Consider the following 24,671-nt stretch of genomic DNA (forward strand, 5'->3'; position numbering starts at 1 on the left):
TTTAAGGAGATAGATTTCATGATTTTCACACAGATTGAAGTGAAGCTGACCAACCTGTAGTTATTCAGGTTGAATATTTACTCTTTTTGAAGATAAACACAACATTTGCTTTTCCCTATTCATTGGAATATTCTCCAGTCTTTACAGCCCTTTCCAAGTGTCTTAAGAACTGGGATTGAGTGGCTGAATCTGAAACATCCATTCTGTGAATGGACGGGTCAAAAACTTCTTAATGAAAGTGCTTTTCCCATGCTTGTTTGTAAAATCAACTTATGGTGATAATTTCCTACCTTGAAGTTCTTGTAGGTGAAAAGAAATGGGAGAAATTTTTTTTTTTATTTAAACAAGTAACAAAATGAACATTTTCAGTTAAATATCTGAATGTCATGTCATTCCCTTTTAAAAAGGACAAATACTTTCTGCTGTGGCTTTCCATTTAAATCTTTATTTTAATAGAGTTGAGCACGACCCAAAATTAAAGTTTTATTCAGTGGAGTTGCAGTATTGTAACGTTGTTGGAATCCCAGAAACTTGGTGAGGTAGCTCCTATGGGTAGAATGCAGTCTTGGGTAGGTATAGTCTGTTTAGGAAAGATCAAATGGAAAAGAGGGAGAGCTGCAGCCTAAGTTAGGAAGCTCCTTGTCCACAAAGAGCTCTAGCATGAAAGCAGAGACATGATGTCGAGTCTGTAGGACAGAGCTGGAGAGGAGAGAACACAAGTTATGTTGTTCGGGAGTTACAGATGGCCTGACGAGATGGAAGTTTTGGTAACTAGTTTCTGAAAACAATTAGAGGTCTCCTAACCGTTGTCCTCACAGAGGCTTTCAGCCTTCTATACATCTGCTAAGAAGACCTTAAAACTGTGGGCCTCCAAGGATGTTGGAGGTTCCTAGAAGGTACAGCTGATGAATTCCTATCAGACAGGAGTAATACTCTGTTTCACCCACTGGATGACAAAGATGGGAGAGGCTGGTGGATCTTGAGTGATCGTGAGATGGCTGAGTTCAGGATTTGGAGAAATCTGAAAAACTGTGGACTGGACTGTGGCTTATCTGAGAATTTGCTAAATTAGAATCCCCAGGGGAGGTGTTCAATAAAAGGTTTAAAAAGGAAACTTAAAAATCTGAGCTATTGGACAGCTCAAGAAAACACCATCTCATTTTCCAGGAAGATGAGGACTTTGAACAAAAAAACCCACTTGACTAAGCAAGAGGCTTCTTGATGAACAAAACCACAGAAAAGGGGCATATAAGAAATGGAAACATGGACCAGCAACAAGAATCTAAAAGCATTACTCATGTATTTAAAGAGGAAAACTGGAAGGCCAAAAGGCAGCAGAGTTAGAGCTAATGAATATTAACGGGAAGGACTTCTACAGGTATACTAGTAGAAAAAGGAAAAAATTACGGAAAAGGGCTAATCCTATATTCATCTTCAAGAAAGTAGTGCAAAACTCTGAAAGTGATAAGCTTGTCAGCCTTATTTCCGTCCCTGGAGAGTTCATGCCTCCACATGGGTTAAGTTTCCAAGTGCATGGTCAAGAATTGAATTCTTAAAAGTGTGCATTTAACAAGAACCTGCTTACCCAATCTCATTGCCTTCTGTGGAAAAATGGCTGTCTCTATGAATGACAGAAGAACAGTGGATATATAAGGTCTTGAGCACTGTCTGAAACTGCATTCGCAGTTAGAAATTGAGGGGAGGATGATCTGGATGAACAATCTGCTTAATGGTTTGAAAATCCGACTATTATCAATAGCTCGACATGCAGCTGGCAGCTGACTGAGTGCAGTACGCCAAAGGTTGGTTCTGAGGTCCATATTTTTCAATACCTAAGGATTTTGATGATGACATGTATTTGCAAATTACACTAAATTAGTGGGAGTGGCTGACATGGCATATGGCAAAGCATAAATCCCAAGGGATTTTGAGAGACTTGATGCTTGGGCCGTCAAAGGCTTCATGAAGTGGAACACAAATTTGCACACCTGAGGCTTAACATACTGTGGATCAGTACAGCTGGGAGCTGATGGGCCAAGTGGCAACTTTGCTCAAAAGGGCTGGATATTGTGTTTGAAGCCAAGTTGAATATGAACCAGTATAGTGCTGTCATTGTCAGTAAATCTGGTACCATGCTACATTAGCAGTACAACCAGCAGATGAAGGGAAATTATTGTTGCTCTGTACTTGGCACTGATGAACCTATACCAGGAACATTCCTTTTGGGCCCACTACTAAAATAAATGTCAAAAAACTGCATATATTTCAATGAATGATTATCAGGGGGGTCTTCATGACCTGCAAGGGGAGGTGGAGGGAGTGAGCTTTGTCTGGTGTAGAATAAGCCAATTGCAGTCTGCAACTATTTGAAGGGCAGTTAGAAAGATGATGCAACCAAGCTTTCTTGGTAGATCCAGATGACCAAAGACCTCTTTTCAGCTTGAGAGGTTCACACTGAACATTATGAAAAATTATTCAGCTGGGAAGGCAGTATAGCACTAGAGCAAGTCATTTTCTCACAGAGAAATTGTGATATCTCTACCCATAAAAGTTCTCAGGAGTTGGCTGTTTTATTAATCCATACATCTACCCTTTATTGTGTTTAGATATGCAAGGCAAGGGATATATTGGAACTTCCTACCCTTTGATAATTTTACATTATTTTGGTTTGTTTTTCTTTTATTTTTCTTGGGACTGTGTACATTTAGATGTGAAACTTCTCTGAATTCACTGGAGATGTTATAACATGCCCTAGCAGCATGTTTTGCAGTTAATGAATATACTTCTAGCGTGTAGGGGGAGAGATGGGAGAAGAGCGAGCCACAGTTGTGTCCCTTTAAATAAGAATGCTTTGTTCCTCATTGGCATTGGTAGTCTTTTGGGCTTTGTCCTCAGGAAATAGAGTAATATTTCAGGCTTCAAGATTGCATTCTGTCTTTTCTTGCTAACAAGGGACTGGAGTTCTAGGAAGAGTTCTGCTAGGCAAGTTTTGTTGTTTTTTATTTTTATATTCCCCACAATTACGAGAAATGCCCTCCTGGTAGTGGAATTCTAATAGTGCTTTTGGAGAACCTTTAGTATCCTTGTAGGCTTCATTGCTTCCAGTCAGCCTCTTGACTGAAATGGGGCTGAGAAAGTGGGATCTTAAGTGCGCATGAGTGTTTTCACATGTGTACCCATGCATGCATTTGACTATTTTGGGGAGCTGGGAGTTCCTCAGAAGCAGTTTGCTCTTAAGCTCCATGTTTTTCACTAAATCAGCGTGTCTGTCACCAGGGCTTTCTCTGTCACTGATGGATGGCAATTCAAGTTCATCACGGTAGGAAGCAAGTTACTCGAAAGAAGTAGAAAGCTTGTGAATTATTAAAATATGTTTAGTAATCCCTATCTGTGCCTTCAGGAGTTAGTAAAGACTAGATATATTCACACCAGAAGACTGAGTTTACTCTGTGAGTATAAACATTGACTTGCTGCAGCAACGTAGTCCAAGTCTTTGTCCTTCATATGTTTAATATGAAATAATCCTCTATTCTGACTAGGACATCACTGATTATCCCCCTACCCTCACTATTCCATAGTGAGCATGTGTGGTGAACCAGAAGCATAAAATCCAAGTGAGTTGCTCATGAGTTTGTGTTTGAAAGCTGTAGCATAGAATTGGGTTGTATGAGAGTTGTGCTTCCTTTCTCTTAATTCGAGGCTCTGGCACTTCAGTTTGTTGCACAATTTTCTGGAACTGTTTATCTGGGCAATGTGTTGCTTGGGCAATCCTTTGAGTATAGGCTGTTCATGCAGGGCCTTCTGCCAAGTGATTGCCCAATTCTTTTCCCTCCTGTACCGAGATTCTTGTAGTGCAGTCAGTTCTGTATTACAATTATTTACACATGCAAGAATTTGGTTGGGTTTTTCAGTTTTAATAAATTTATTTATAAATATCTTGTCTGCTTAATTTTTCTAATGCCATCTACTTCCCCCTCTGGCGTTTCCAGATTTGGTTTTTACATTTGTTTTTGTAATTACAGAATTTCTTCTTAAGTAGTTTGAACCTAAAATATAGCTGTATTTAGGCAAAAAGTAAACAGAAGGTCTCCTCCCAAGTCTTGGAACCGTGCAAGGCCTAAGGTATGAGCATCTAGATTAGAAAGTTAATTAACTAGAAAGTTAATGGTGCCCAACCAGGCACAATTAAGGCATGGTTATACTGGGCATTGCAGTATCATGTGACAAGATAAATTTATAACCTCAAGCGGATCTTATAAGATTCAGCATGTATACCAGCTAACGGAAAGGTGTTTGTTGTTATATTAATGCTTGTAATCCCTGTGGGTTCCATAGTGGTAGAAGATGACCAACTGATTTTCTGTCTGTCTCCACGTTGTCTCTTCTCCAGGTTGAATTCTTCAGTTATATCTCATATATTTCAAAATTTACATCTGCTTCTGTGGTTCCTGTGCCCTTCTTTTTGTTTGTATTGCTGTCCTCTCTTGACTCCTCAATGCTGCACCCAGTTGCAGCTTTCACTTCTTTCAGTTAGTCTTTCTCCTCTGCTTCACTGCAGTGACTTTTATCCTTCAGTTTCTGGATTAGTATCGTTTGAGATGTTAGATGTGCTCTCCTGGTATTGCATGCTTTCTTTGCCAGCTATCTGATCTGCCTACAGTGTTTAATACAGACAAAAACACTTCTTTTGTATTAATATTATAACATTATATGAAGAAAATATTACTTGACTCCACTAACACCTACCCTGTCTAAAAACTTCCAAGTAAAATTTAGTCAGTGTATCAAGGTGCTGGAAAAAGAATACAGGATCAGTAGCTTGACTGCTACAAAGTACAAAAATACAGATGACATCTAAAACTGTTGAGAAAAATTAAGATGTGATTTTAGTGCATGATAAAAATACAGTATGTGATGTCTGTTCCATTACGTAGTGTTACATGTGCACCAGCTTGTTCTGACTCGTAAATAAGGCAGTTCTCGTTTCCTTGTGAAGCTTTGTAAATAGTGCAGCATACTTGCTGATATTTTTCAAAGTGAGGAAGATATTTCCAGTTTTTGTAAATTTTCATCTCTAAGTATGATGCAAGTGTTACTAGTGAAAAATGCCAAGAGTACAGACTACACTGAGTTCTTACTCTTTTTGATGGGTTCTGTTCAGGACAATTTGTAGTTGTTTGGGGATTTTTTCAGTTTTTTTTTTTTGTTTGTTTGTTTTGTTTTTGTTTTTTTTTTTTCCCAAGCAGTGTCTTTGATATGCCTTCTAAAACCTTTTTAGTCTTTGCTGAGTCAGTCTCACTATGCAGTGAAAAGTACGTGTTTAACATAGTTTTTAGTATTAAGACTTAACAGCATAAGGAACTTAACTGTAGTAGTTCTAGAAGAGTTGTTCTGCAATGGTTACTTTGCAGACCTCCTATTCTGAAGTGTGTGCTCAACTTACTGACATCTTCCTCTTTCCAAGGTGCAGAAGTTACTCCAGAATAGATTGCTTGTGGCACAGCCTCTCCATGAGGGAAGTGGAGTGTCAGTTACCACGAAAGCATCCATCTGTATCCAGATGGTAAACAGGCTTAACTCATTCCTTTATCGCTGTATCCCTTCCAGGGTCTTGAAGACAACTGGTGGCTCACTGGAAGATAATGTTTTAAGCATTAACTGTGTTAGGTTAAAAACAAATTGGTTATGCATGCATCTTTCTGAAAATTGTTATTTGATCTTATGTCTTGGGAACCAGATGTATTACACCAATGTACTTTAAAAAAAAAGTGCTTGTTTTGAGTAGTTAGGCTTCCATTTTTCATTCAGCTACACTTGAGTACATAGGTGTTTCAGAGGAGAATAACAGAAACGATTGTTTGAGTTTGATGCCTACCATTATCCTTATGCTTCAGCAAATTCTCAGAATTTAATACTTGCCTAAGTTCACGGTTTATCCTGAAAATTCAAAATAACTAGCAGCTTTTACAGTGTTGAAAGCTAGAAGACAACTGGAACTAACTTGAGAAAATGCTTTGCTTCTGAATGCTGCATGTAAACAAAATGGCATTAATGCATTATGAGTTACACACAATGTCAGGAAAGTCTTGTTCCCAACAAACTGTCAATGTTATGTCTGTTCACTTGCAAGAAGCTTAAATTAAGGGTTAGGGGAAAATAGGAGCACTTATGACTCACATGGATTGGGAGATCATAAATGTAAACTTATGTTTACATTTAAAGTAACATAAAGCTTTAAAAATGTTTCAAACTGTTAAATATTTGTCATATCGTAGTTTGTAAATTTTGTGTTTTCATGATTCACTGGGAAAAATTAATTCACTGGGAATGAGAGAATAACTCAGGAAGGACAATTTCCAATACGTCCTGGATTTCACAGCCCCTGGATGTTGTGAAAATGAAACTGGAAAGCATTTGGCATTGCTTGCAGGCAGGTATGCACTCCCTGCTGACTCCATGTGGCCCGTGAGGTCTTGGCCTACCCTTTGCATAGAATCTCTGAGCAGAAAGCAGAGAGTGCTCTCACATCAAAATAATCTCTATTTTGTTGGTAGGTTGTGTTTGTATCAGTAAAAGTATTATATATATAAAAAAAGGTGTGTTTTAATTCAGTGCCCAAAATTATTGAATAACAAGGGTAGAATCATTTCCTCCTCTGAAAGTTGGGAGTGGGGAGGAAGGATGTGAGAGACAGACAAAAGAGACAACCTGCTTCTCAGAAAGTTTTTATCACTCATTTAGAAGTGAGTTCAGTGGTCTGTATTGTGGGTATAGAGTATTGCCTTTTGGTAACAATGAGTGTGGCTCACTCACACAAGATAACCTGGTCTTGAACTAGGACAGTAAGACTCTCCATCATCTCACTGAAGCCTGGCTATTTTGAATTTCATATTGAAGGCCTAATAGTCTGTATGTGATGTATGAGAAACCTAGATACCAAAAAAAGACAGTGGAGTTTGCTAGGGAGGGTAAGCATTTGTGTCGCATTTGCATGGCAAGATTTTCATAGCAGGGGGGGCTGCAGGTATGGCTTATGTGAGAAGATGGCAGAAGCTGTCCTCATGTCAGATGGAGGCAGTTCCAGCAGCTTTGAAGATAGTCACCGTTGACTAAATCTGAGTCCATCAGCGATGTTGTAGCACCTCTGTGATAACATATTTAAGAAGGGGAAAAAAACTCCACGTAACAGCTGTCAGAGCAGTGAGAAAAATATGAAGGAAACAGCCCTGCAGACACCAAGGTCAGTGGGGGAGGAGGTGCTCTCGTTGTGGAGCACAGATTCCCCCACAACCTGTGCTGAAGACCATTTTGAGGCAGGCCTGTCCCCCTGCAGCCTGTGGAAGTCCACAGCGGTGCAGATATCCACCTGCAGCCCATGAAAGACCCCAAGCAGGAGCAGATGGATGCCCGAAGGAGGCTGTGTCCCTGTGGAAATGGGAGCCCATACTGGACCAGGCTCCTGGCAGGGCCTGTAGCACCCAGGGGACACATGCCAGAGCGGTCTGTTCCTGAAAGGCTCTGCTCCGTGGAACAGTCCCGTGGTAGAGCTAGTCCTGAAGAACTGCACACCACGGGAAGGATGTATCCTGGAGAAGTCAGTGAAGGGCTGTATCCGATGGGGTTGGACCCCGTCGTGAAGCAGGGGAACAGCATGAGGAGGAAGAAGTGATAAAGATACACTACTTGTGTAGTGCCACTTGGTGGGGCAGGAGATGGAAGAGTCTGGAGTGAAGTTGAGCCTGGGAAGGAAGGAAGGGAAAGCATATTTAGTTCTGGTTTTGTGTGTCACTATCCTACAGTTACTAATAGGCAATTAATTAAAATTATCTACCTCAAACTGAGTCTGGTTTGTCCATCATGATAGTGATCTTTCTGTACTTCTCTCATCCTGATGGGATATGTGGTCCATCCTTGTAGCACCATTGCAGCCCTTTTCTGATCTCAAGTTTGTCAGTGTGCTTGGGTACTGCCCTCACCCAAACCACCTGCACACCCCAGCCTGGTGTCTTCCAGAAATTCAGTGAAGATGTGTTCCATCTCTTCCTCCATATAGTGGACAAAGGTCTTAAAAAGGATAGGTTCCGGGACAGATCCCTTGCATCTCTTCTATGGGTAATGTTCAAACCATTAATCACTACTCTTTGAGTCCAGTGATCCAGCCATCAATAATCCACCTCCCTAGACTGTAATGCCCCAGTGTGGATGTGAGGATGTTGTGGGAGACTGTGTTGAAAACCCGACAGTTGAGATAAACAACTTATTTTGGTCTTTCGTCCAAGATTTTAAAATGGCATAATTTAAGCTCTTCAGTGTGCGTGATTGGTGAGTGATTGAGCATTCAGCTTATCACTCCTCATCTAAATTGCTTGTTTTCCCCAACATATGGTATTTTCTATACAGTGAGATGAAAGACAAGTCTCTCTCAATCTACAGACTCTCTGTGTCAACAGTCATACGTGCTTTGTTGCTCAGCCTGAATAAACTTCACCACATGCTGTCTCTTTCAGAATCAATGCAGCTCAATAAGGGAGTTGACACTTGTTCTTCCTGCATCATCAGTATGGTGTTGTATTTGGTTACAGTTAAAGTCTCTTCTGGATGCATGTGTATGACTGAAGTCAGCTGAGTTGTTGGTGTCATTAGGCAGCGAAACGGTCACTACAGTCAGAGTCTGGGTTGCATTACTTTGTTCCAACAGAAGAACCTGAGTTTGCTCTTGGCTCTGTCCAAGTCTGTAACTCTGGAACTGAAAAACATTGTTTATATTAATAATCTTTTCAGGAAAGTGGTGGATTCCCCAGCAGATTGACCTGGACAGGGTGCTTGACCATCTTATCTGGACTGTGCTTCTGCCGAGAAAGATTGGACCAGAAGATCCTTGAGGTCCCTTCCATCCTTGTGTGATGTGATGCTATGATTAGTGGTAGAACCGGGAATTAGGACAGCAAAGTCTGATCCTCCAGTGACTTAGTGGCTTTTCAGACCATCAGAGCTCTTGATATTAATGCTGGTGGCTTGGGTTCTGTTAAATATTTAATTGAAATATTATGAGTTCATGGGAATTCCCTGCTCTTGTGTTTGCTTTCATTGTGAAGTAAAATTATTCTAAGACAAAAAACCCCTTACTGATTTTGTTTGCTTTATAAATGAAGGGTTTTGTTAGAATCTGCATTGCCATTGTCTTGCAACTTCAAAGAACTGGTAGTACAGTCTTTGCTGGAGCCACCAAAGAGTGGTTTCATTTTTAACTTGTTCATTATCCCTCCAACTAAAAGCTATTCTGTGAAGTGGCTTCATGTTACAGTAACTTCTGGATATGGACTTTGATGTATTCATACCATGAGTAAGACATTATTGCCTTGTGTTTCCCTGAACTGAAAAAAAATGTTTCATTTAAAACTCAAGTTGTTATTTGAGACAACTGAGATGGTAGCAGTTCAGCCATGTGTGACTGACCAATTTGGAATGTTTGGTCTGATCTGTCTTGAGATTTAGACTCCGAGAAAAAGATTTTTGCAAAAGTTGTCAAGCGTAGCAAAACTTCTGTTGAGGTAAAATGCCCAAGTGAAAAGAAAGAGCCACAAGGAACGTCCCATTAACCTCTCACAGTAAACTGAGAGTGTCACGTTCATGAGTTCTGCTGAATCTCTGGCACTCCCTGTGGCAAAGTTTCCCTATGTTTGTCCTATTGAGGTGTTGTTAATACAGAGGTATAAATGAGCCAGCTGAAAAGCTGATGCTTTATTCTTTTACTCCTTTATGGTGCTTGGGTTTAATTTCCATTATAGTCTTTTGGATTCTGTTTTATTTCCCTTGACATGGAAATTGCCGGAATCCGTTCAGTGACTTGGAGCAGGCAGGGCAGCCAACCCTCAAAGTGAAGGACAAAACTCAAACCTTCTTGCAAATTACTAAAAACTGCATCCTACTGCAAATAGATTTTCAAATTAAACCATATGTGGGGCAGCTTTCTAACTATTGCTAATCTATCTATACTCTCTGTAATGTATATACATGTAGCATGTACCTTTGATCATCTGTTTTCGTCTGTATTTTTGCTTTAAAAGTTCTGAACGCTCTTTTAAAGTACATCTGGAGGAAGTGCTGGCACATGATATTCTCTCCAAGTAGGCAGCAAAAATTGCAGCTTGCAGAGAGCCTGAGAAGAAGCCTGACACTTGTGCAAATTTGTGGTTCTTCTTGTCTGTCTTTTTTGAAGAAGTCACTTCCCCAGATTTTGATCAATACTGTGCATTTCTGCATCTTGACTGTGGGGTCAGAGGTTCTCTTAATAATCACTGTTTTTATCGTCTCACTCACCTAACGGGATTGGATGAGCTGTTGATTGGCATGAAAAATAAGAAATCATTTTTGGTGAAAACCCAGTCTTTCTGCTCCTCATATTAACACTCAGAACTTCTAACTTTATTCATTAAAAAAAAACCTTACACATCAGTCCTTAGAATAAACAGAAAGTTGTGCTACCGTGCACATTTCAGTATTGTAAGGTGTCCATTTGTCCTTTAGATCTGAATATTTATAACAGCAAGAAGCTGAATTTTCTATTGTGATGAGAATTCATCTTGTCTCATGTAATTCCTTTGCAGCAGTGAAAAGATTAGAGTGCTGTACTTTATAATAAACCTAGGTCTACCATTAGTTCTAACTGAGCAGTAGCATCATCTAAGAGAGGTGATTTCTATAAGCTTGAACTGTCTATTGTAACTCTTTTTTGATTATTCTCTGGAGGTTTCTTAATAAAAACCACATGCCTTTCCCTGTTGCATATTCTGTCTTTCTACAAAGAAGTGTGGTTTGTAGTGATCATGGTTAATTGCATATACTTGGCTAATTGTGTTGGTGTTTAAAAAGAGTTATGTCTTCCTGGCTGTCCACTAGATGAAATTCTTTTAATGGCAGAATTCCCTGATCTTCCTCTGTTTTTATGCAGTTTAAGAGGTTTTACTGACTTTTCTGAATGTCTGGATTTCTGATTCTCTTCAAAGAGAAGCAGATAATTTGGGTTGATTCTTTGGAGAGGTCCTGTGATTTAGTTTATGAAAGAATAAAGACTGCTGAAGTCAGTTGGCTGTCTGAATAAATAACTTCTAAAACAGTTTCTTTGCATTTAAAATCAGTAGAGCTTCTGAGGAACAACCACCTTAGAGCTTTGTCCTCAGGTTCTAAACTCCCTTTTTGGTCACTGCTTCTGTATTTCAAATCTTTGAACTTGCTTTTACTGGCCATAACCGTCAGGGTGATTAATAATAAATATCATTTGTATGGAAGGTTTAGCCCATTATAACGTAATTAATATAGGTGATTAATAATAATGTTAGCATGCATGTGGAATTAATTTTCTGCTATGAAAAATGCCACAAATAGTATATATTATTTAAGTTAAAAAATAAATAGACATAGAAATAATTGAATGTGAATTACATGGGTGAAAACAGTGTGAAATACTATGCTGGAGGAGAGAAGTGCTTCTAAGGAAGCACTTTGTTTTATCCAGACACACGTAAAAGTAAATGCAGCATTACATGATGTGATACTATTACTAAAGGAATCTGCACTTTTTTGCATTTACAGGTCAGCAGGTGATGGTGGTCGGAATCTCGTTCTATACACTCAAACGACATGATCTATAAGGCATGGTGTAAGAAACCTAGGATGTAAGCAGCCATCCTAGCTTTTGCCTACCAGCCACAACACAACTTTGTGGCTTCCTCCTTGCCCCAATACTCGTGTTCAGCTTCTGGTATACCAGGCCCCATACCAGGCTGTGGAGTGTGGCCCAAGTGAATGTTTGCGGGGAGGGGGTTTGAAAGCACTGTTACTTAAATTAGTAGTGATGTTAAATTGATGTAACTTCCCTCTGTAGCCAGTTCTTTACAAGGCATTTAGCTGTACAGCTGCCCTGACAGACCTCTTGGGTAAGAGCCAGAAACACAACCTGTGACTTGTCTGGCTGGGATAGCGGGAACCCTGCAGCCTTAATTTATGTGAAGTACTTCTGGCTTGTGTTGCTTATGTGTCTGACTGGGCATTACTGCTGGTCTGAGCTACATCTGTGCTGAAACAAGGTTGCCAGTAAAGCCTTACAGGTAAACTGCTTTATTGTGGACATGTCCTATTTAAAAACAGGTTAAAAAAATTGGCAAGAGTTGAGTTGGGCACACACACATGTGAATTGTATATGAAAGATGTGGATATGGAAAGATATGGAAAATTCTGTTTGTACAATTGCTTCCATTTAAAACCTTTTCTACTCATGGAGCATTCAAATGCAGATGTATAAGAAAGCAAGGATGTCATTTGAAACTTTGGTACTGTCATTAGCATAAGAAAGTGAAAAGTCTTTGCTAAACTCTTATGAGATTCTTTTCTGATAGCACTTGCCTCTTTCTCCTTAGTCTCTTAGGTAAACTTAGCGTATGCCAGTGTTCCCTGTTATTTCTCAAGTACAATTTAAAGTCATTACCTAAAATTTTCTCTAACTCTCCAGCAAAATGGCACCTCTATCCCACCATGGTTTGTGCAGCAGGGCAACAGGCAACGGAAGCGTAAAGCATAATGTTATGTGTTGTGTTTGATGGTATTGTCTCTTAGAGGTGGCTGCTACTTCAACTCCCATAGTTAACTTTATCAAATTCTACCTCTTCCTCTGGGAATGCAGGACTGTAAATTATATTTGGTGTGAAATCATTTAGGTTAAGAAGTCTCAGCATAGACTTTTGTTCTTCTCATCCTAATTACTCCGTGTTTCCTTGGCTGCGTGTTTGAACCTGAGGGACGTGTAATATTTCAAGTGGGTCAGGAGGGGGAGCTGGCATTCTAGGGGTGAAAAAGAATCTTCTTTCTATACAAATAACCCTTTTTTTTATTGTGCCTCTGAGTGTAGAAATGTGACGGGGTAACCTCTCTGCATCTGAAAGAACAGGAGTCCAGGCTGACTTTTAGAACATAAAGTTACAAGTGAGGATTTTTTTTTACTTCTTTGTTCTGTGGCCGATAGTCGCTTTTATCTATTGCCTGAGGATCCCATTTAGAAGTGTTGACAGTCCTTTTCTCTTGGAAAGAGAGGTTTGTGTTGCCAGTAGTACATGTAGGTGATAGGAACAGTAAGCAGAAACTCTCACCTTCATCTGAGTCCAATAAAACGAAAATGTCATTGCTGGTATTAATGTTGCCAATAGTAATTGCACTTATAGGGCACCATCGTGGTATTACCTGCTTGACCTTCATGTGACTTTTGGAGAGATTAAAGGCTTTTTGAGGATAGCATGCCCTTCAGATGAATGATTGAAATGTAAAATTGCCCTGCATAAGGGTTTCCCCACTGCAGTGGGTTAGTCTTAGCCATCCACCGGGCTTCTACTTGGCCCCCTCATTCCATCCCCCCATCTGCAGGCTGGGGGAAGAAAATCTGGAGGAAAAAATGGGAAAAAATGCTTGTGGGTCAAGATAAAGACAACTCTTTCCCTAACTCAAATCCACTCCTTCACTCCTGACTTCTGTTTGCACTTCCTTCCCCCCCACCTCCAGTGGTCAGTGGATCTGTTGTGGAGATGGCTGAAACCAGCTGTGTCCAGCTTGGGACAGTCCTGGCATCTTCTCTGAAAAAACTGAGCAAGTGGTGCTTAGTTGAAGACATGATAGATTCTTGCTCCTTTTTTTTCAGCAGCAAAATGGACTTCTGAGACTCTAGGTATGCTAATATAGTCAGGTTTTGAAGGACCGTAAAGCTCAGCCAGTGAAAGTGCCTATTTTGAAAACAACTGTGGAAAACCAGCTTTCAGAAAAAGCTAGCATTTTTCAGATCACATTATAAATTTGGTTCAATTGTTCATCTATTTGCCACTTGAGGAAGAGACAGAATGTGATTGAGAGGTGGGGAATGACGTGAGGAAGGAGGGATGTGTGAGCTGGCAAAGGAAAACTTATACTCTCCCTTGAAATCTCACCTGACTTTCCTGGATCTGTTTTATGTTTGTGTTACTGTACAGAGGACATCTTTCCAATGGGTTACTTGGCATGGGTTTGGACTATTTAGTGATTGTTCTACCTGTAAAGTAATTCCCTCTCTGCTCTATTTTCTCTATGTTCTCCATAATGCTGTTCTACCAATCTTTGATTCATCTCAGTGTTTCTACTTTTTGAATAATTAAAAATCTTCTCTTCATTCCAACTGCAGAGCTTGAAAATAGCATATGATTCTTCTCCACCCTTAATTCTTTGTGGTTTGGGTTGCTTAGTTTTGTTTGGTTTTGTTTATTTTTATTGTTACTTTAGTGTGTGTGTGTGGGGGGTAATTTTATTTTTTGTTTTACTGATGCATGACTGCCCTTAAATAAAAGGTAGAAAGCATAAGGTGATGCAAGGGACTTGGTCAATGTCAGGCTAGCATGGTAAAAGTATTGTGATCTGACTAGAAGTCTGCTGCCATTTAGGTTTGTGTAGTGACTTGCCTGGAACATATAAAATATGGTGATCTATTAAGTTATTGTTGAAGCATCTCCTCCAGTGGACACTGATTCTTCTTGCCAATAGCTGGTGGAGAGATGAAAGTCTGATTGTCGTTGAGAAATGCTGATGTGCAGCAATAGCAAGGTTTAGTATCCACACTTTTGGGGGATTTTTTTTTCTTAATGTCTGTGTACAAATTCTCATTGGCACCTTGGTCACAGGAACCCAGCTCACTTGCACTGTTATGTGCCAATCTGCCCACACAGAGAATGTTTTTAAATGGTAGTGTGCTGTTTCCGTATTTGAAGTTCCCCCTTATCCCCTTGATAGAATGTGACTTGTGAGAGCCCTGGTTTTTGAGACTTTTAGTTTTATCGTAGGCTTTGAGACTAATTTGAAGGAAGCAGCTTGCTTTGCTGGTTGACTTTACTGGTTTTGGATTTTTTTTTTTCTTTGATGTTTTTCGTTTTTTGAAGGGTTATTTAACTTTTCTTATAAGCTACTTTTGCTCTGGAAATAGCAATTTTAGTTTGGGACCTTGACAGAACTGACTGGGAGCAAAACGTTTGTTCTTTCAAGGTTATAATAAGTAAATATCATTCAGGGAATGTTTTTGTCCTCTGATGAAGGGCTGAGGGTTTGGTGATGTGTGTATGCATTTGGCATATTTTTGTTGGTTTGAGTTTTTTGTGCAGGGGGAAGTTGAGATGATTTTGGCTCTTGTTTTCAGCTAATTTCTCAAAGGGTCTAAAATGAATTTTGTTCTCCTTCAGATAAAAACTCATATGCATCATCACTTGTGTTTTTGTCTGGACACATTCAGCATTGAAGCAATACTGGTGTATTGCCATGACAGGGTGAGAGGCTTAACGGTTATTTGAACAATGTCACATTTTCAAGTGAGCTTGTAGCCAGAACTGAAAACTTAAGTCACTTGTTGGCTGGTAAGAAGATAACTTGGTATCTTCATGTAGTTTGAGCAAGTTAGATAGCCTCATGGAGGTAAGAGGAGTTCAGAAGAAATTATCACTGAGTTCCCAAAAAGTAAGCATTATTTACATAACTTCAAGCACAAAAAATGCAACTCTTTCTACATTCTTATGAAGCTGCTCATTAGGTCCCCAGGAGGAAGGTGGAACAGGCACCAAGGTCATGGCTAGTTTGCAGCATGCCCTCTTGCCTGGGTGTCATCTTGCCCTCTTGCCTGGGTGTCATCTTTGGATGGCAGCATGGAAATTGTAATTTAAAAACATGTTGCCCTCTTTGACAATATGACAGCATTGCTGGGGTGGATAACATCGTTTTCAGTGCAGGTTTTGCCAGCCCAGCCATAGCCTCAAGTGCTTGCTTGGCTGAAGCTGTTAGATACCATAGCAGGTGTGTTGTAGTTATATACCCCGCAGTGACCAAGCTAAGGGGGTGCAGAGAGTTGTGTCTCCCCTTCCCTCTTCCTAGGGACCTAAGGAACAGATTTGTGAGAATGTAGAAGAGTTGCATTTTTGTGCTTAGAATTGTAGAACTACTGCTTGCTTTCAATACAGCTGAATGTGTTTGAGAATCTGAGGGCTTGGCTACCTAGAACAAAGCAAGTTAAAGGACAGATGATAACTGAGCACTAGGAGTCAAGGCTAATTAGAAGCACAGATGGCTTTGTGTATGTATAGCCCATCTGAAACGCTGGGAGACAGCACTGCCAGTGGCTGTTAAAAGGCAAAGAAAATTCCCACTGCTAAGCAGTATGGCCAACAGATACAGCCTTAGGTTTGAAAACTGAGTTAATAATAATTCAGGTGTAAGAGGACCAAGCACAACATATTGAGCTATTCTGTTTCGGGAGGTGCCAAAGAGACGACATGCTGGTGCCATCAGAGCAGGGCAGCATGAGGCCTGTGGAGCTGAGACTTGCTGGCTACGAATGCTCTTTCAAGAACTTCCTAGAAGCTAAAACCTTGGGTCTGTGACCATGAGAGCACAGCAGCCCACTCTGCAAAAATATTTGACATATTTCAGAATGCATAATTCAGTGCTTTCTTTCAAAAATGAAACTAAATCTTCCCTACATACTCATTGCTGCTACTCACTATTCAGTTTGGTACACATTGGCTTTGATTGGAAAGTTAATTGGCTTTCAGTCTTTTCTTGGCAGTGGTTTATTTTCCTTATTTTTAGTTAGTCCTGGAATAGCTAAAATCAGCACTAATCGGCTTGTTTAGATAGAGCTACTTGGTATAAAATTTTCCCTGGCTGATCAATTTTCCCGTTCCTTCACATCCACCAAAAGCATGTTAAAATATCTTGCCTATTCTTGTGTCCAGTCTGGAATAGTTTCTAATTAGAGAAGTTAATCTTTGTTTTGTCATGTTTTCGCTGACAAGAATTTCCGTAGATTCCCTGAGACTGGAAGTCTCTGGCAGCTGGAAGGGTAGCCTACTTGAAATGTGGACCATGCAGCTGTCACTGTGGCTGTACAAGGTGTTTTATATTCATGGCTGTTGGAGTCCTTGTAGGATTTGCACTGAGTCCTTATTTAATGTAAGAATTTTCTCCGATGCTATGACTCATGGTCCCTAAGAAGATATGATGGGGGTTTATTTGAGAGGGGCTTCCATGATACAGAGTGGAAAATCTGGCGTGATTGTCAGATAGGACAGGAGGGACTGATATGAAACACCTTTTTTTTTTTTTTTCTTTCTCCCAGTGGTTGCCCATTACCACGGAGCTCCTCAACCTGCAAGTTTAATTCAATCTTTCTATCTTTCTTCAAGTGCCTGTGTCATGCTCCTTCAGTTTTACCCTAAGTTGCAGCTGTTGTTTTGTTTGTAAGCTGGAACTTTTCATGCCCAGCCCCCCAGTGCTTCCCTGTGAGGTTTCATGGTGTTCACACAAACTCTCCAAGGAGCACTCCCCCAGAAACTTGCAGGGGTTTAATTGTTGGTTGTTTTTTGTTTAGTTGGTTTTTTAAACAAAAAAACCCCACCACCAAAACAAAAACAAAGCAAACACAAAACCATAACCAAACAAAAATCCCCCACAAAACCAAACAAGGTTTTGCAACTTTTCTTGCATCACTGTTTCCAAATACAGTAACTTTCATAACAAAGTAAATACTCTACATAATAGTATTTATATATTGTTTGTTGCCATATACTTCATTTTTTGAGATGTAACTTATGCAGATCTTTTACATCTGATGGTTCTGAACCATCTGTCTAGCAAGGTAGAACTGTAAAATATTTTTCATTTATGGTTGGGGTTTTTTAGATGTATCTTCAGAAAGTATGAACAAGTCGAAGGTCTGTAGAGGAAGACATTAAATTCCAGATGATTAGATGAATGAAAATTTTATTGTATGATATAATTTTCAGTCTTTATGTGGTACCAGATTTTGAAAGAGCAAGTATTTTTTTAGCTACTGGTTTCTCTAGAAGGAGGAGAGAAGAAAAAGACAGTGAAAATTTGAAGTTTCTTGTCATATGGATGTTTTTTGCATTAGAGAGAGACCACTATCATGGATATCAAGTCCTAGGGAAAAAGACTCCTATTTTGCCTATACCACCCATTTCATTCAGTGCATAGGTATGAATTTATCAGTCCACAGTCTGACTCCCTAGATTATAAGTCAGTGAAGAGGCAGAATAAAGTCATCCTTTACTTTTAGTAGAGGAAAGGAATTAGTTGTGTTTATCTGCCCCGTAGTGTACCATCTCAAAGGTTTTTGTCAGCAATTTGTTGACTGCAGCAGCTCTATTATCTAAGTGGTAGGAGCTGCTGGGAAAGCTCATTTAATGACAGGTTAAATGTTACATAGCTTACTGGAGATTATATGTAATACTGTATTTTATGGTCTAGCCGTGCAGTGCAGAGCTATTCTTGTGTAAAACATGTTAAACATTAACTACTGTTTGGATACAGAAGGTGGAGTATGCTCTCTCTGGTTTCTATTGGGTGTGTGGCTGTTGAAGATAAACATGTACTGGTAGTTAATGCCATAAAGCAAACACCTGTGAGCACAGTAATCGTAGGGCATCAAATCTGCTTTTCCTAGATTTGTGAATTCTTCATGTTCTGCTGTCTCTCCTTATATTGCTTTGCAGGGTTTTCTCCTCCCTCATTTAAGGAGAAACTGTTTAAAATTTGGTGTGCTTTGGTTTGACTTCTGTTAAAAAGTGCTGATTTTACACCACATGGAAAAATATGTTCTGGATAATTTTGTTCTGTTTATAGTAACTATTGTACAAGTAAAGATGATAGTTTCTTAGCAATGTACTGTTTTAAGAAACCATTGTATTCTCATCTGCTTTCAATAGAATGTTAAACTTTAGTTAAGAATGTTTAAGTTTTTATGCAGCCTGTTCTAATGGAGGTCCTAATGCTGCTCCTGAAATTTGATGATTCAATTTCTGTGCTTCTGCTTTGTTAGTAAAAAGACACCCAAAACCCCACCAAAACCCAAAAATTCAACTTAAATGAAATTTTGCTACCTACACTTAAGCGTGCTTGACCTTCTTGGAAAAAATAGAGAGATGAAACATTTCATCTTGTCACTTGGTGGGCAGATTTTAGATAATTTAGAATCCTCAACAGGAGTTCTGCATGTTATATTTGATGCTGCTTTTGTGCAGAAGACCAAACAAAAGGAAGTGAACACTTAAATTTGTAAATTTTGCTACATTTTGGGATGAAGTGGAAATACCTAACAAAAAGCTTTAAAAAAAAAAAGAAAATTGAAAAAAGAAATCCTTAAAGATGTATGAGGGACAGCAGTCACAAAAGCAGATCCTTATATAAAACTGTAGCTTCAGTCTCTTACTCAGCTTTATGGTCGTCTCTTTTATTTTTGGTCAAGGGGTGTTTTTGCTCAAAAACTTGAAAACTTTCTTCTGCAGGTAACACAATAGGGTTTACATGAAAAAGTGATTTCTTATTGTCCCTTCCTCCTACCCACCAAGCACCAAAGGAAGCACTATAAAACAAAAACTAGAAAACAAAGCTACCTCCAACCTTTATTCTTCTAGTGTTGAAGAACTGAGTATCTAAATTTTTGCCTTGACCTTAGAACAAGTACACAGGCCAATGCAGCCTAGCTTTAAAATCAGCTAACACTTCTACTAGTACCTGTAGCCGATAGTTGGGGTTAGTTTTATTTCCATGCCTGTGAGTTTCAGGTGGCATGGCAAGTAAGAATTAGAGCTTTTTTGGCCCTGTTTTGTTTCTTTGTTTAAAGGCTGTAAATGTGATTGCAATTAACAACGTACATGGAAGATTCTTATCATATCCCACTAATTTCCTTCACAGTGCTCTTCCAAGCGTTCGGGCTGTCCAGGGCTTCAGTGGTGGTATGGCACTTCATGACTGCAGTTGATACATGATAACAACCAGCAGATCTCAGGCAGTGTGTCAAGCAAACTTTTCCTGGAAAATCTGTCTTCCTGGGGTCTAAAATTTTGGCTCTGTCACTTAAGACACATACAGGACATAAGCCTTTCTTTTCTCTCATACACTTTTAGTTACAGTGAACTTTGAAAGTTTTCTTTGAGAGGGAAATCTGATGCTGTTGGAATAGCTGCAGACAGGAACAGCATGTCACTCTATCTTTCCTGTGGGAAATGAAAAGAAATGTCAATACAATTCTCCAGAATAAATAGAATTGCTATTTAGGTATTGTTTTCCATTGTGTATCTCCTCTCACCCATTCGAACTTAAAAATAAACACACCCAATTTCACACTGACCCATAAAAAAACCCCACTTTCTTTTCTGTTACAGAAAAATGCAAAGGGACAGGAGTTGTTTGACCAGATTGTGTATCATTTGGACCTTGTGGAAACTGATTACTTTGGTCTACAATTCATGGACGCTTCCCAAGTTACAGTAAGTATAACTTCAGTCAATTTTTATGTTTTGCAGTAATCTGTGTTGCCTATTATAAAAGTGTTACTGGTGCAGTTCTCTGGAGAGATGCAGGCATTAGAGGACATACTGCTGAAACAAGTGATACCATGTTTGGATCTTGCACATAAAGCCTCATCCTCTAAATGAGTGTTTTGTCATTTTATATGTTGTGCATGTGACTTACTTGCACTTAACTAAAAAAAGAAATACATCTGGGAAAAGAAAAATGTACTTTATGTTTAGTTGGCTCATGGTATTCAGAATGGGTTGAATCTCTTGCAAGCAAGGGTTTCTTGTAACTCCTATCCTTTCTTTCCATGCACAGATTATACTGCTTTGTGTGTTTACGTTCATTCGCAAAAGTGAAAACTTTTCTCTGTCTTCATTATCTAATTGCCTCCAGCATCTACAGATAAAATAAATAAATACCCCTCCAATATTTACAGATGCAGATACGTAGACATATTAGTAAGATAGTGTTAAAAGACTGCAGCCTTGTGGTTGCACTGTACTGCTCTGTATTTAATCTTCTCCCTTTTCTGTTCACTTTCTGTGAACAGGCAGTTTGACAAAAACCTGCATTGTCGATAGAGAATATGCAGACTTGGAAAATAAGTGTGTGATTTTTGTACTCTCTGGCCAGTATGTAAATGTTTTTTCCGTGAAGCAACAGAAGACGTACTCTGTGATATCAGAGTAAACTAATGGGAAAATGTAGCCACAATATTGACATTTTGGGAAACGTAGATTCTAACCTTTTCATCCCAGAGTTCTCAGCTGTATTCTCAAACAAGCTCAAGTCAGTGTGATGGGGATGGATCAATGTTTAGCAGCTGCACAATCATCTGTGTTTTACCAATGATCTTAAACAACAAACAGGAAACCTGTCCAGGTATTATAATTACTTGATACTGGAAAAAGGGAATCTGTGGTTTTGGGGAGAAGTGGTGTTAATCTATTTAAACATTATCCTGATGTCTCAATTAATTTAGGGATAGGTATTTATCACTGGAAACTGATGTTTTGAATAAAGTATGTCCATAATGAGTTTGGGATTTTTAGGAAGTTTAGTGTGTGTGTGTGTTCACGATAAAATTTATATCACATAAATTGTGTGTTCTTTGGTGATGGACCTAGTTATAAGGACACAGCTAATAGAGCAGAGCCTGCTCAAAAGAGGAAAAACACATTATATCATTACTGATTGTCAAATCACCTAACTGGGAAGTTGATAGCTAGGAACCTGTCAAGGAGTTCTATAATGTTTTGAAAGAAGGGAAGCACATAGGGAGAGTGAAATATCCTTTCTTAGCAAGAGAGAAGGCAGATCAGAAGCCAAAAACCTGGTTTTCTGAGGAAGCAGAGAATGTTCATTTTCTTGTATATTTGCAAAACTGAAGGGCTCTTTTTAATGGCAAGAAAGACGAAAGGGACATGTGAGCAGCTATGATTTGTGTAGATAACTCTATCCCTGGTACTCAGGGCAACACATGAATATAAGTGCAAATGTTTCATCTTTCTGTGTATGGTATTTCTTTCTTCCTTATTAGGGAGGAAAGTAAATGGTGGCATCTACAGTTCCAAGAGGGATAAGGCGTGTAAAGACCTGCTGAGGGGGCCTAAAAAAGCTATTACTGGTTGCGGGGCTTTGGTGGTAGGATTATGGTTTCCTGTATTAAGAGGAGGAGTGTTGAGGGCAGAGTTATTTACCTTCACTGAAGTGCAAGGCCAAAAGCTCTTACTTGCCTTTTTTGGGGGGAGGGGCAGCAGTTTGTTTATACTGGCTCAAGCTGGGCACAGAGTAGAACTTAAGAGAGCTTCAAGGCAAAAGCTTTTATCTTACCCAGCACCCTGTGCAAAAAGGTTCCAAGCATTAACAGCCTTCCTTGGTCTGTTTTGGACTTGTGACTGGCTCTTTTCATTAACATAGCAATTAATGCATAGCCTGCATGGGCTTCTACTTAGTGACAGCCCAGCCACACAGTGGCAATTGCAGGACTGGGAGATTAAAGTTGTGTAAACTCCTTGAGTCTCTAAGCCTTTGTCTTTAGAATGTATTGTTATGTTCTAAACATCTTTAAGCCACCGTTATAAATAAGGGAGCACAAAATAGCCTTTGAATAGCGGAGATTGCTTCTATGCACTTCAAGGCCAGCAGCTTTTGAGTGCACTGTGTTTCCTGCAGTTCTGTAACTTTGCCAAAGATTCAGGACAAGCAGTGTTGATAACTGTGATTTAGAAAAGAAAATCATGATTAGAGCTTATCTACTTTGAAACAGAAAAAAACTTTATTTGTTTGAACAGCTTATTTTTAATACAAAAAACCCCATAAAGCTGTGAAAAGCGAGATGTCAGCAGTAATGCAGAAAATACTGCAAAGCCTATTCAGTGAACTCTGTATTAATTTGTGTCTTGTGCTCTTTGAAGACATCCACGAATAGGAGGATGTAGACAATCGTTTGTAGCTTATTATAAAACAAAGCTTAGTGTACTATTGTATTTTAATATTATTATTTGCTGTTAACTCCAGAAGTAGAAATACTGTAATGTAAAATAATTTCTTGTTCAGCTAATGTTACAGAACTTCAACAGAGATGTAGTGCTTGGGCTGATTTAAGTATGTAACTTTGATGTAGGAGAGCTCTGCAGTGGTTTAGAGAAAACATGAAGCTTACTGGGTTTTTAGTTAATTGTACTACAATGTGTGTGTTCTAGCAAAGCAGGAAACCTTGAAAGTTTTAGTTGAGGTTCAGAATAGCACTAATACTGTCTTGTGAGACCATACTGTCGAAGTTTAGTTGCCATGAGGAAGTATTTTATTGATCTTTGCAGAAACTGGTCATGTGCAACATATTCTATGGTTGGTTTGGGTGCTTGACATGTATTTTTGACTGCTGGTAGCTAATTCTTGCATATTTCCAAAACGTTTTAAGAAAATGGGTGTCCGAGGTTAACAGCTCCTTGTGAGCTCCGTATTTTAGGTTCTCTCAAGATACAGATATCTCCATTTCTACAGCTGCATTCTTTGTTCCAGTGTTCTGTCCTGTGATAGCAAAACATGGATACCCTCCCAGTCCCCTCCTGTTTTACAGAAATTTGTAACAAAAGGATTGCCCATGTTGATTCGCTTGGAATTTGCTTGTTTCGCTCATGATTTTGTTTCTGTTCACAAGAACAATTACAGAGTAATTGAGGGAAAGAAGTTTTAAGATAAATCTTTGAATTTTTGTTTGTTTGTTTGTCCAAATAAACTTCTGTAATCCTTGGGAATGTGTGGAAGCAAAAGAATTAAAATGCCACTTTCCTCACACGTGTCTCTTTCAGTAATTCTCTAAGTTATTTAAGTCCTTTGTGTCTGCTGTCTAATGTCACACAAGCCCCTTGGCTTAAAGAACGTCCTATGGAACAGCCTTTCCCAGCTGTGCTCTACAGCTGTTTTGAGGATGTGTGTATGCACCCAATGTATCAGGCACGTTAGGAAGCACTGGATTTACGGCATGTGTACAGCAAGACGGTTGTGTGAGGACAACCTGTGCTTCCTGCAAGTGCCCATGGCTATGCAGGGGAGATGAGAGCCGGGACCAGCCTGCAGTGAATTGTCCTGGCAAATGGTGTTTTCATCTGAATTTCTTAATATTGACCAATTCCTAAATTGGGTTTTGATTCACTTGGTGCAAGAGGTGAGAAGACAATGGAGGAGATGATAAGAGTGTGTAGAAGCTAAAGCTGGCTTTCGTGAAAACAGTTGCAGGTATAAAAACAGGAGCAAAAAAATATGGCTAGAACTGTGTTTCCCAGACTGAGCCTAATCAGCAGCAGTGTGTCAGGACGCACTGATCTGGACACCAAGATCCTCACTTCTGTAGAGGGTAACCTTGTGACCAGGTTTTTCTGGGAGGGTCAGGATCACATATGACTTACAACAAAGGATTTCAACAATGTGGGGGGTTGGGGGTGAAGCAAGCTGGACAACGAAGAATAGTATGAGTGCCTTTGTTTCCTCTACACATCAAGAAACAGATTCCTGGATGTTCCAGCAGGTGTTGGTTCAGGGCATTGTGCGGACTTGGTGCTTCATGACTGCTTCTGCTATATCTGTCTGAATTTTCTTTTAAAGGCTCGTTGTCATTCACATCAGGTTTTTTCAGCTGCTTGATTCTAATATTATTGCAGTGACTTCTTAAGATATGAGGGATGTGGAAAAATGAGCAGTTCAAACCAGTCAATTAGCATCCTAGTGTGATGTCTGGGAGTCTTTTTCCTTATATACTTCTCAGTACTCTAATAACGTGTTCATTAGGCAGAACAAAA

At 39.4% G+C, this 24,671-nt stretch overlaps 1 protein-coding gene across 6 annotated transcripts in view; it reads left to right on the top strand.

Moving 5' to 3' along the window:
* EPB41L4B (erythrocyte membrane protein band 4.1 like 4B) overlaps window positions 1-24,671 on the top strand; it is a 166,963-nt gene that overhangs the window by 32,303 nt on the left and 109,989 nt on the right. For all 6 annotated transcript variants that reach the window (XM_027881874.1, XM_027881876.1, XM_027881878.1 and 3 more), the window contains exon 2: window positions 20,235-20,339. In XM_027881874.1, the coding sequence (XP_027737675.1) occupies window positions 20,235-20,339 (105 nt within the window). The remainder of the gene's footprint in view (window positions 1-20,234; window positions 20,340-24,671) is intronic.

Source organism: Empidonax traillii, unplaced genomic scaffold, assembly GCF_003031625.1.
Source record: "Empidonax traillii isolate 1590-97213 ecotype Southwest subspecies unplaced genomic scaffold, ASM303162v1 scaffold98:size2021230, whole genome shotgun sequence".
Classification (NCBI taxonomy): Eukaryota; Metazoa; Chordata; class Aves; order Passeriformes; family Tyrannidae; genus Empidonax; species Empidonax traillii.